General features: G+C 43.6%; 1 protein-coding gene across 9 annotated transcripts in view; it reads left to right on the forward strand.

Annotated features, from left to right (window-relative positions):
* Positions 1-12606, forward strand: part of LOC146799881 (uncharacterized) — a 638539-nt gene that overhangs the window by 8646 nt on the left and 617287 nt on the right. For all 9 annotated transcript variants that reach the window (XM_085620807.1, XM_085620809.1, XM_085620804.1 and 6 more), the window contains exon 2: positions 10515-10622. In XM_085620807.1, the coding sequence (XP_085476933.1) occupies positions 10532-10622 (91 nt within the window). In that variant the 5' untranslated portion in view covers positions 10515-10531. The remainder of the gene's footprint in view (positions 1-10514; positions 10623-12606) is intronic.

A 12606-nucleotide genomic window follows, 5' to 3' on the forward strand; every position in this document is an offset into this window, starting at 1 on the left:
TGGATCCACATCCGAAGATTCGCAAATCCACGCACCACCAGCAGTGCCGTGATTGGCTGGCTGCAAATTGACAGGAAAGTTGCTGCGGCCATTTTCGATATTGGGGAATGGTCCTGGGCATCAAGGGCCCCTGGGTGTGATAAGGTGTCTGTGAGGGACCTCTTATGAGCCAGGCATTGCCCCTAATTTTTTTCCCCATATGCAAGTGTTTGCAGATCCTTTGCGGGCATCAGCGTGTCTCCCCTTGTGTGAATCTGTGATAGATCTGCAGATCCAGCGGCAATTAACATAAAATACATGCTGCAAGAAACTGACTTTATATATAGTAGTGCCAATGTAAGGGCACACCATGCAAAAAGTCCAGCTGACCCTTATTGATTTACAAGGCTTACTTTTGTAATCCAAAGTGCTGGGACACATGGACAATAAATGGTTCACATTCAAAAATAGCACAGATTTTTATATGAATTATGAACACCAAGAACTTTGGAATACATTGGGTACTTTTGGAGTTATCGATTTTACAATCAAACAGTAAAAATAGTTGAATAACGGTTTGGAGGTATGAGCCTCGAACACTACAATCCTATGGGAGAAAAGCATACACAACAGGCAGATATTTGTAATCCAAGTTCAGGGGTGCTCTTTGGGACTTAAGGTGCTGGGGGACCAAGGTCCAAAGAACCACCAGCAGTTTAAGTTCACCTGCCCTGGTGTGTCCGGTTGCAGAGGTTCCGGACGGGTTGGTAGCCATAAGCTCAACACCATAGAAAGCAAAGGGCATCTGAAAGCAGGGGCTGAAATGGGAGACTTAAGAACAACAAAAGGGTGCTCAGGGGAGGGGGATAGAACCCTTGGTCTAGGGGTCATTGTGACCTCTAGACCAAGGGAACACAGTCAGCAGTCATGAATGTGGGTGCAGAGGGTTTTGACTGTCTAGTCACTTGGGGTCAATGCGCCCACTGTTATCGGTAGGTCTTCAGAGGGAGAAAAAACAAGACGACAAGGCCACTCTCTGGGTAGATCTCATCAGTCCTGAAGTCCCTCGTCGTGCAGGTTGGTTTCTAAGGTGGTGGTGTACTGGCTTGACGCAAAGAAGCCTTGGTTGGTGCAAGTGCTCCGGTACCCAAGATATTGGTGACGGGAACCACCTGGAGGGTCTAGCATCACAAAACTCGGGTGAGAGACGGGGTTGACCTAGAGCCAGGAGAGACTTCCTGCTCCCTCACTGGGCCCGATTGCCAGCAACACGTGTACTGGGTAGACGCGGTGCATGCGGATGCAGGGGATGGATCCTCCACACCAAGGGAGATGATCTCTGGTTGTTAAAGTGCAAGGCAGTCCTCCAAGGGCTGGGGAGGATGCACAGCTGCCAGACGAGTTGGAGCTTTGCGATAGTCCAGGCACAAGCAGCAAGGCAGGGTTTAGTGCCAAGTTCGGTGTAGGTCCTTCGTTCTCTCGGTGTAGTCCCTTCTTTTGTCCTCTTCTGTTCCCAGATAGTCGAATCTGGGGATCTGGTGTCTGGGGGGACCACAAAATCTAGGGGCGTTTAGGCGAGGACCTGGTAGTAACCAATGGGCTACCTACCTCTAGGGTGACTACACACCTTATATGACAACTTGCAGTGGACATAATCCTGACTGAGAAATCCCTATTTCACCAAAATCCAAGGTGGTGCAACCCTTCTTTGGCTGTTCTCTTCAGGCAGCCCACCTTAGGGGCGTGACTAGCCTTTGGGTGAAGCACGCCTCCTGAATATCTAATTTCCAAACTGTTCTGGTGCCAAATGGGCCTCTGTGCAAGGGGTGATGCTCCCCAGGTCTGGAGAGAAGCCTGGGTCGCATTCTAAAGCAGCAGAGTCTTTGAAGTCTCTGGCCTGGGTATGCTAATTTGCTAGCCATCCTGTTGGAGGAGGTGATAACACTTGCTTAGCAGGCATTGTCGCTGGCCTCTGAGATCGCGGGCCCTCCCTTGCAGGGGGCCAGATACCAGTCTGTAGTTGCAAGCTAAAAGGTACCAGTCAGCCAACACACTAAACTAATCGTAGGGCTACGGGGGCACCTCTATGGTGACCTCTGGGTGCATGTCTTACTAAATCTGTTACTGGCATCAGTACAGATTTAATAAGACAAAGTGTTTGATACCAAACACCTTTACTTTAATTGAAGCCATCATGCAACTCGGTAACTTGTAATGACCAGTACCCAGTACATTTCTTCAAAATGGCTTCCTGAACACTTGCAGTGGCACTAGGCATTACAGGGGCATATCTGCTCATGCAGACGTTCCCTCACATATACTATAATGCACCCTGCCATAGGGCTCTAAAGGCCTGCTGAAGAGGTGGTTTACATATAGTACATGCATTGTACATGGGCATTGCACACAGGAAGTGGGAAGTGTTGTGTTTTTAGAATGACTTCCACCATTGCCTGCATCCTGCAATGGCAGTCTGCATGCAGTTTGAGTTTGGATCCCTTTGGTTGGCATAGTACATGGTGCAGCCCTAAGGAACCCTCTTTAGTACCCATGCACTGGGTACCAGGGATTTACAGGGGTGCTAAAGTCCTTGCCAATTGGGTTACAATCAAGATTTGTCTGTGTTCAAGGGAATGAGCACTGGGGCCTGGTTAGCAGAGTCCCAGTACACTTCCAAGCAACCGAAGAAACAAGTGCTTAAACGTGGGGGTTGTAAAAGAGCAGTTTTCTATGGGTAACCTTTCTGAACACTGCTTGGCGTTAGTCGCCTCTAAACCATTCGAAGATTATCAAATAAAGAGGCAGGCGCTTGAAACTGGAAAGCAGGAAACAGGTTTTAATCTGCTCCGGAGCAAAACACGTCAGATCGGACAAACAGGGTATCGTCTCGAGGTGCTCCTCCCGCATCTCTGTGGCCTGGCCTCTTATACACAGGTTTATTGCTTTATTGCACACAACACATTCTTGACGATACTTTGAAGTATGGAAAGACATCCTTGGAATCCCTGCTTCAGGTCCCTTCCCACATGTATCTACAGTAGAAGTCCCCACCCCAATCTCAGCAGGTGATGGCTATCGCGCAGCTGGACATTCCGCTGGGAACAGGAATGTGTGCGATCGGTCGGATCTCATGGTGTGAAGACATTAATTAATCTCAGCTCCTTTGAAGAGGGGTGAGTTTCTACTGTAGGGGGCAATAAACTGCATCCGCAGGGCTAGGTGATGGCCTGGGGTCAGCTCGGACAATCTGGCAGGGAGGTTCGGTACGGGATGTGGCTCCAAGGCAGGGTCGCGCTGAAGATGTGTTTATGGCTCAAGCAGGAGAGTTCGGGGGCTGCCTGGGCGCGGGGGATGTTCGCGAGGTCAGAGAGACGTGCAGGCGGCTGGAAATGCGAGGAGAGGCCATGGTGTCTAAAATGGCTGCCGCTTACGCGCTCATACAGGCCTAGGAAGGGACAAAATGGCGCTGGTAATGTTCACGTCGCAAACTGAACTTTAACAGGGGTGACGAAGTCAAAAAGAGGTACTTTCCTACACACGCTCACAGGCCTTCTTACAAACAGTACTACCCATACAGCCACTCACCGACCCATACAGCCACTCACAGACCTATACAGCCACTCACAAAACCACTCAGACCTATACAGCCACTCACACACCCAGATACACACTCACATAAACAGATACCCACTCATACACCCACTCACAGACCCATACATCTACTCCCACACCCACCCCCCCACTCGGCCAGCATCTCTCACATCCACTCACACACTCATCCAGCCATTCAGAGACCACAGCCACTCACACACCCATTCACAGACCCATCCAGCCACTCACACACTCACTAAAACACCCATACAGCCATTCACACACCCAGTCACATGCCCATACAGCCATGTTCACACCCGCTCACACCCCCATACAGACGGTCACCCCCCCCATACAGCCGGTCGCCCCCCCATACAGCCGGTTGCCCCCCCCATACAGCCGGTTGCCCCCCCCCATACAGCCGGTTGCCCCCCATACAGCCGGTTGCCCCCCCCATACAGCCGGTTGCCCCCCCCATACAGCCGGTTGCCCCCCCATACAGCCGGTTGCCCCCCCCATACAGCCGGTTGCCCCCCCCCATACAGCCGGTCACCCCCCCATACAGCCGGTCGCCCCCCCCCATACAGCCGGTCGCCCCCCCCCCCTACAGCCGGTCGCACCCCCATACAGCCGGTCGCACTCCTATACAACCACTCAGTTATGTACATTGTAATAGGATATGTTTGTTATAAATATGTTGCTGTTGTGTATTGAATGTGTGCGTTTGGTTGTGGATTTGCTACAGATCCGCGAATCCGAACGAGGAATTAGAAACAAGGATTGAAAATAAAAAGAACCAGTAATTGGGAAAAGGGCTGGCTCCGAAAAGAGCCTTTTTAGGTCTCGGCTAGCGAAGGCTGCGCTTGCGCAGTCTCGCTCGCGAGATTTAATGACTTGGAGAAGAGGGGATTGAACCCGCCCCTCTTCTCCATTGGCTGGCCTCTTGAATGCTGGCCAGCCATTGGAGAAGAGGTTTGTCTCTCCGAACAGGCCCCGTCCTTTTCGGATTCGGGGGCGTGTATTTTGCTACTTTTCGAATTATCTCCTCCAGCCAATGGCAAGAGGAGAGAAAAGAAAAACACGCCCCTGAATTCGAAACCGCCGCTGCCTTTCTCCGAGGCATTTCTGCTTCGCCTCGGAGAAAGGCAGTGGTGTCCCTGTTTTCTGGTCAAACGTTTCCCTATCTGTGCGTTAAATGCACGTGAGAAGCTTCACTAGCGCTTTTGTAACTGTAATCATTTCTAAAAGTAGGTATATTTTTCGGCAAGAAAAGCTGGTGAGTAAATATGGAAGCGCCTCGAGGAGTGGGCTAACGGCGCCTGGAAGGATGGTGTTAACCACGCATTAATTTGATACTGAAGCCCCCACAAACTATTTCCCAATCTTGCCTTGAAGGGTGCAGTCCAGGCCCAGGCCTGCCGTGGGTGGCTGCGCCTCCGGGGGCCCATATCTCACCTTGAAGGCTGCTGCCCACCCTCACAGCTTCCGAAGGGAGCACAGCGGCGGTTATATATCATGATGCAATCTGCAGCCCCCACCCCTCCCTGGCAGAGGCTGCAAGCCCAGGCAGCGGGGCCTGTCTGCCGTGCGCCACCCATGTCTAACAAATGGCGCTCCAGCGCTGCGGTGTTGAGACAGAGCCCTTCGCAGCGCCGGCATGTCAGGGAGCCGGGGCTTTGTTTTCGATGTATGACCCCACGCCCCGTGGAAAAAGACACCGTGTCTGGCTTATTACCCCCAAGGGCCTGTCTGCTCTGTGTGTATGGGTTAGTTATGGGGCCGGAGGAGCGCTCAAGAGTCATCATTTTGACGCCCCCGTCACAGCGCTACACTAGTGTAACACACGTGATCACAGTTACAGTAGCCTGTGATTGCCCTCATACGAGACAAACAGCAATTAAGTCTCTACAATACTTCCGTCTTTATTACGGTCATGTTACGCAGTTTTGTATATAGAAATATTTGCCAGTTACGTGGCCTCTAGGCGCTGCTGGCAGTGTTTGTGTTATGGGGGAGTTCCGATGAATGGTTTGCTGATGGGCGGCTAGGGGTCTTGCAAGACGTCACTTTCTGTCCTTCCGGGGTGCACGGGCAGTTTCACAGTGGGCTCGGGCAGCTTGTAGGCGCCCTGTTCCCTAACGTGTGAGACGATGCAGTCATACGCGACGGTGTGCAAAATTTGCATAACTTCCTTTTGCGCAATTCTGCAAAGTTCCTCAAAAATAAACAAAATCATGTTAAATGCAAAATCGGTATTTAGTGTACAATGCATCCTTGTGTCCATTTTGGATACACGGACGCACTTCTCACCCCCTTTCCCCCCCCCCCCCCCAAAAACAAATAGTGCCAATAACACAGGTGCTGCTAACAACCATCACTTGGGTGCAAGTTGTTAGTTTTGGTCCTGTGCTAAACGTTTGCAGGATGATTTCGCTACTTGGTGTATTTGTGACATTTCTGGAATTTCACATATCCGAATGTGAAGTTCACAAAATTTCGCGAGATTACAGTGGCGTAACAGGAATTTCACCGGGGTCTAGTCAAAAGCCCATTTCAGGCGGCTGCAATGCCATGGCTCAGTTTGCAATAGAAAGCTCAAACATGTCCAAGTTACATCAGAAGAGTAGTTTGAAACACTAGGTACAAAAATGTGTGTTTATAGTAGGGAAAGTCCTGTTTGGTGAGCTAAGGCAAGTGTTGGTGTTGGGTTGGTGTTTGTTCATAAGAAGCAGTTTGACTTCATTCTTGAATGAGGTGCAAGAAGTGTTCATTCTGATTTCCGGTGGCATGTGTGTGTGTGTGTGTAGGTTGCTCTGTGGGTGGCTCTATTTGTGTGTGGGTTGCTCTGTGTGGGTGGCTCTGGGTGTGTGGCTCTGTGTGTGGGTGCAAATGCAATAGGTCTTGCATTTAAGAGTGATTAAGCTATTGACATTGTAAATAACAATGGCGTTTCTTAAAATGTTTTAAAAACAAAAACAATGTCCTGAGCAATGCCAATAGCTCTAACTTTAACAATGCCGAGACCATTGCATTGTAAATGCTTGTTGTTTATAGTGTGTAGATGAGAACTATACATAGATCAGGATGCAGTCTTTTAAGTTGTTGAGGAACACCCTATTGCCTGTGAAATAGACTTTTCAATATATTCTGTTCAAATCGAAGCGCAAGTTGTTGTGGTAAATAAAGCCCATGTTGTGGTCTCTGAGCAATGCAGACACAGTTTTATTGACATGTTTCCTGGCTTTAGCTGCGGATCAAATTCAGTGGGTACCCTGTTTCATAAATCTAAGAAAGACAAGGTTAACTTGTTTTATTGCTTTTACGAACACAGTACATAATTTACATTTCCTTGATTTTGCGATATTTTACTTTTAAAATGTATAATAACAATAATAAGAAAAAAACGAATTTCTATAATTATAAAAAAAAGCTGTATTACTAAATTACACTTGTAAGTAGAATTTTAGTGCAATGTATTTTTTTTAAATCCTAGAAATTCCCCTAAAAACTCAGGTTAAAAGGATGTTTTAGTTAGGAAATAACATTTTAAAAACAATAGAAATTCACAAAAAAAGCCAAAGGTTTCAGGGATGGTATAGTTGGGAATTTTTTTTTTTTAAAACCAATTGAAATGTACTGAAATAACCAAAGATTAAAGGAACGTTATAGTTAGGCTGAGATTTTACACGCACAAAACCATAGAAATTCAGCAGTTATAGTTACCTGAGTTAACTATAAATTTACACCCCCACAATGCACTGCTTATGACCTCACGTATTACATCACACCTAACATGGTCAGTAACCTCACTGATGACATCATCCAACAAGTAAATTTCAATATACTTCATAAAATACATAAGAAGACAAAGGTGAGAGACGTATAGCACAGAGCTCACTGGAACCTTATCAACTACTGCATACACTTATCACCTAGGAGATAGTTCTCAGCGGATAGTCCTGTTTCTTCCGAACCAAATCTCTAAACACTAATGACCGAAGTAATACATCTAACCGTATAGGCTAGTCAATTACAAACAGTAATAAAAAAAGTTTTCCCTTGGATCAACTCATAGAATCTGCTCAACACTCAACCATCTATCATACAGGCTTCCTCTCCAATTATATACTATCGATAACCCCACATATAATTATAAAAACTAAACAAGTAACATTTTAAAAAATCTTCAATTTTTATTCAATGTACATTAATGTCATCCAACAAATCATAAAATTATATTAAAAACAGAAAACCAATATTCACAATTCATAAAAACGTTTCATGTCATAAATTCACGCAGCGACAACGACAGGTGACATATTAAAAATCATCAAAAATCTTGTTAATTCGATAGAATCTATATTATGGTCATATCACATGGAATATCTTTAGACACAATAGTTCCTCGAATTTAACACCACAGAAGCGTCGATGCGTTTCGGTGTGCAAACTGCTTTTGGACCACCTTCATCCGGACTTTATAACGATTGTCTCTTTTTCGGAAGTAGCACTAAAATCATATATGCCTGTATTAGAAACCAGTAAAATCCTTCTGTCAAAAAAGAGTATTTCACAATATCTTTCCCTACTTAAAAAATTACATGATTGATAACACTTTAATCAAACATCAATACATTAAAACATTGTTTCCTCCTATTCCACACAGCTATGCATTATATTCTTCATAACCGTTTCATTTATAATTACAGTCGGGTTCTCGATGTGAAGCCATGTATTACACCAGTCAATCTGAATCCCAGATTCAAACACACTGCATTCTAAAAGATGAGACTTTAGATACTTAGCAAATTCCTTTATATATTTTTTATATTATTGGTCTGAATGTATTTCATTTAATTATATCAACAGACCATCATTCTTAAAGTCATTAGTTTTTCTTAATTTCATTAAAAAAGGCACATACCTCAAAATTAGAGTTGGACCCAGAGCTTGATGTCTGTTTGTTTGTTAATGTTAGCTCTTGTAATAGTCCTTGGATTGTCTGAATGAAAATAGGCACAATAAGCTTGTGTTTCCCTAATGATGCCATTCTTAGAGTAACATCCTACTAAGAGTGAAGTTAAATTCGAGGAACTTTTGTGTCTAAAGATTTTCCATGTGATATGACCATAATATAGATTCTATCGAACTAACCAGCTTTTTGATGATTTTTAATATGTCACCTGTCGTTGTCGCTGCGTGAATTTATGACATTAAATGGTTTTTATGAATTGTGAATATTGGTTTTCTGTTTTTAATATAATTTTATGATTTGTTGGATGACATTAATGTACATTGAATAAAAATTGTAGATTTTTTAAAATGTTACTTGTTTAGTTTTTATAATTATATGTGGGGTTATCGATAGTATATAATTGGCGAGGAAGCCTTTTTGATAGATGGTTGAGTGTTGAGCAGATTCTGTGAGTTGATCCAAGGGAAAACTTTTTTTATCACTATATTGGCCCCCCTGTCCCTTCGATAGTAGGGTCTCTCCCTTTTACTTTACAACTAGTCAATTACAAACCACAACACTACCATTCGTCTACTAGGAAAGACGTTTTACTGCAAATGTGAGATTTATACAGACCACTACAACATACAACCAGTAGAGCGGTCTTAGCCATCAGGTCACTGTGTCACAACCCACTATTTAAATTATTCTTCATCCTGGAGAAAGGTGTGAGTCTGTTATAAATGTCTAGTGCACTGAGGTATCACCCTAGAGAAAGTTCTTAGTGAACAGATTAATTTATTGCGATCTATTGTTAGTCATTCATCACAATGAGAGCGGTCCAAGGAAACTGTTCAATATATCATAAAACAGAACTATGCTCAGTCATCACTGTGGAGTGAAGTCTTGATGAACAGCTTAGACTATCGCAAAGCACTTCCGTACACCTACATCAGCAGGGGACATGTGTCCCTGTAGAATCTAGTTCACTGATAAATGGTACACACACTTTAAAAACTGGATTATAGATCAGATGACATATATGTTAGAAATAGTGTCACTAATTAGTAGTTCCGAAAAAATACTAATTTAACTTTTGCAGTAGCTTAGTGTACATCTTTTAAAAACTCAAATACATTTACAAAACGTACTGATAATGTCATCAGTGATGTCACTGGCCATGTCACGAGTGATGTAATATCTGCGGTAATGAGCAGCGCAATGTGTGGGCGGAAGTTATAGTTAGCTCAAGAAACTATAACTACTGAATTTCTATGGTTTTGTACATGCAAAATCTCTACTATAACGGTTTATTAACCTTTCTTTCTTTCAGTGAATATATATGATATATAATTTTTTTTAAAAATCACGGAAAATAACTAAAGGTTAAAGTAACGTTGTAGTTGATGGAACATGTCCACTAAAACACTAGAATTTAAACAAAAAAAGCATGAAATTCACCAGTTAGAGTTAACTGAAGTAACTTAAACTCACGCCCCCAATGTACAGTGTTATTAGTGATGTAATTTCAGATGCCGTGTGTGAAGTGATCAATGATGTCATGCAACATTTCATGAGTGATTTCATATGTAAGGGCATACGCTGTGAGTGGTCAGGGCGCGAGGAATAGTTTCTCCTATTAACTATAACCCTGTGAATTTCAGTGTGTTTATTTTTTTTTCCTTCAGTTTCAATGTTACGTTATAACTGAAATTGTCACCTAACTATAATGTCAGTTTAACCTTTGTTTTTATTTTCAGGGAATTTCTGAGTGTTTTTTTAAAATGTAAATTAAGACATTCTTACAATCCCCAACTATAACATCACTTTTACTTTTATGTTAGAAAAATACTGAAATTCTATAAAAAACACATAGTATAATTTTATTACCAGATGTAACCATGGCAACTCCCCAGGGTTTGAAGAGGATTAGGAAACTCTACAGCTCACGTAATAGACGTGGAATAATTATTTGTTTTCCCCATTATAGCAGAAGAAGAGTTCAACATGATGCAGGTCTCGGGCAGCATCAAAGAAGAGAGAGAGACCATAGCTGATCAGTGCTCTGTGGAAGTTAGAAATACATTCTGCCCGGCAGGTAAGTTATCTTTCTAGATGGAATCGTATAAATATGTATCAGTCATAGGCAAGAATGTTATTAGGCATCAGTTTATTGTGACTCGGCTATTAATATTAATAGCAATTCACTAATACATTCAGCTGTCAACGAAAGATTGTACACATTAAAGCAAATATTATGACACCCCACTTTTTTTCCCAAATTCTTTAAAGCTTTTAAAAAAATGTATAATATCTTGTAGTGTTATAGGGTCAGCTTTATTAATATCTAGTCGCCAAATGCTGTACGCAAACTGCGACTTGTATTATTGTGACCAGTAAAAAAATATTAAGAGCTGACCTATTATCAAGAGGTTGGTTTTGTAAATTCAAAATCCAAGTTTATCTAAATTTCGTCTTTCTCGTGAATATTAATGAGGTATGTCATAAACTGTGAAACGCTACTATTGGAGGCCATCACTTGGATGGTGGCCTGCTGGGGTCAGCAAACCGACATATCTGTCATTACATTTCAAGTAATTTGTGTTTAATTTTTATTTAAAGTTTGAAAGTTTGCAGCAGTCCCAGAGACCACTGCCTACTCCCAAATCTCTTTTTTAACTTTCACAAAGTGAAAGGGTCCCCAAGGGTATGGGTTACAACGCCAACTTGAGGGTTATCCACTTTACTATAGTTTACAACTGCTACCTGGGTCCTAAACCATGGGACGCCTTTAACATTTCACTTCTTGATAGTGACTTCTTATATATTTTTTTATTCCATTTTAGGAGTCGATAAAAAGCCACTGACTCCCAAAATATGTTTAAATCATTGCTAAATGCAGTTGTTTGGTCCCAATCTCTGGATTCAAGAGTTTGTGACTAAAAAACTGCTTTGTACATATGTCCCTTTGTGCTATATTATAGTAGGATATCAGTCCTGCTGTGCATGAGTAGAGTTCAGAGACTTATGGCACCACAGGACCCCTGCTGTGCTGGGATTGACTGTAAAGAGACAGTTATGGTGCCCCTAAAGAAACCTATAGCAACACGGGGAGTGAATGCTTGACAATGTTCATCATCTTTTGTGATGGTCTAAGTTGCCCATCGTGTGAAAGGTATTCCCAGACATGGGTCTGGTGCTCACTATGCCTCTAGATTCAGGCTAGCCTGGCTGATGAAGGTGATGCTTTGAAACCGGTCCCAGGATGTTTGTTTTTTTGGTCCAGTGAGAACCTGGCCTGGCAGTTTCGACTAGACTGTTCCCATCAGGAGCAGGGTCAAGACTGATCTGCATATATCAGAGTTCAAACTGAGATGGCGTGGTGAGAAAAAGTACGATGGATTCACCTAACATCTCTTGACTGGGCATGAGTGTTTGAAATGTTTCAGCACTCCGTCCATCTTTTTATGTTGCTATTAAAGAAACTGACACTTATGGTGGATCTTAAAGTGCAACCCAATAACTAACCTCTAGTTCCTTCTTAAAACCACAAAGAAGGCAGTCACATTCCAGCTTTTAACATTCTGAGGTGAGGGCAGACTGGCTTCAGACGTGGTAGAGCCACTGAAACAGCCTGCTAGATGTGCCTGTAGAAATACTGGATAATGCAGATAAGGAGGACACATCCTTTATCGTGAATTGAGGCAGCAAGGAAGCAACAAGCATTCAGTGCCCCACCTCTTTCTGCAGTGGCTGACTGTTGAATGAATGGATGTAATGCGAGTAGGGATGTGACCGAGGTGTCGAAGGCCCCATCTCCTGCTCCAGTGACTGACTGTGGAATGGATGGAATGAAGTGAGCGCTAGGGGGACGGGTGTCAAGGGCCTAGTCTCTGGCTCCTGTAAAATTAATGGAGGAATGAGGAGAGCAAGGAGGTGGCAGATGTGTTCAATGCCCCACCTCCTGCTCCAGGAACTGACTGTGAAATAAATTGATGTAATTAGAACAGGGAGGAGACAGGTGTCCAAGGCCCTGCCTCCTGCTACAGTGACAGACTGTGAAATGAATGGATGTAATGAGG

The sequence above is a fragment of the Triturus cristatus genome, chromosome 8 (assembly GCF_964204655.1).
Source record: "Triturus cristatus chromosome 8, aTriCri1.1, whole genome shotgun sequence".
NCBI classification, from domain to species: Eukaryota; Metazoa; Chordata; class Amphibia; order Caudata; family Salamandridae; genus Triturus; species Triturus cristatus.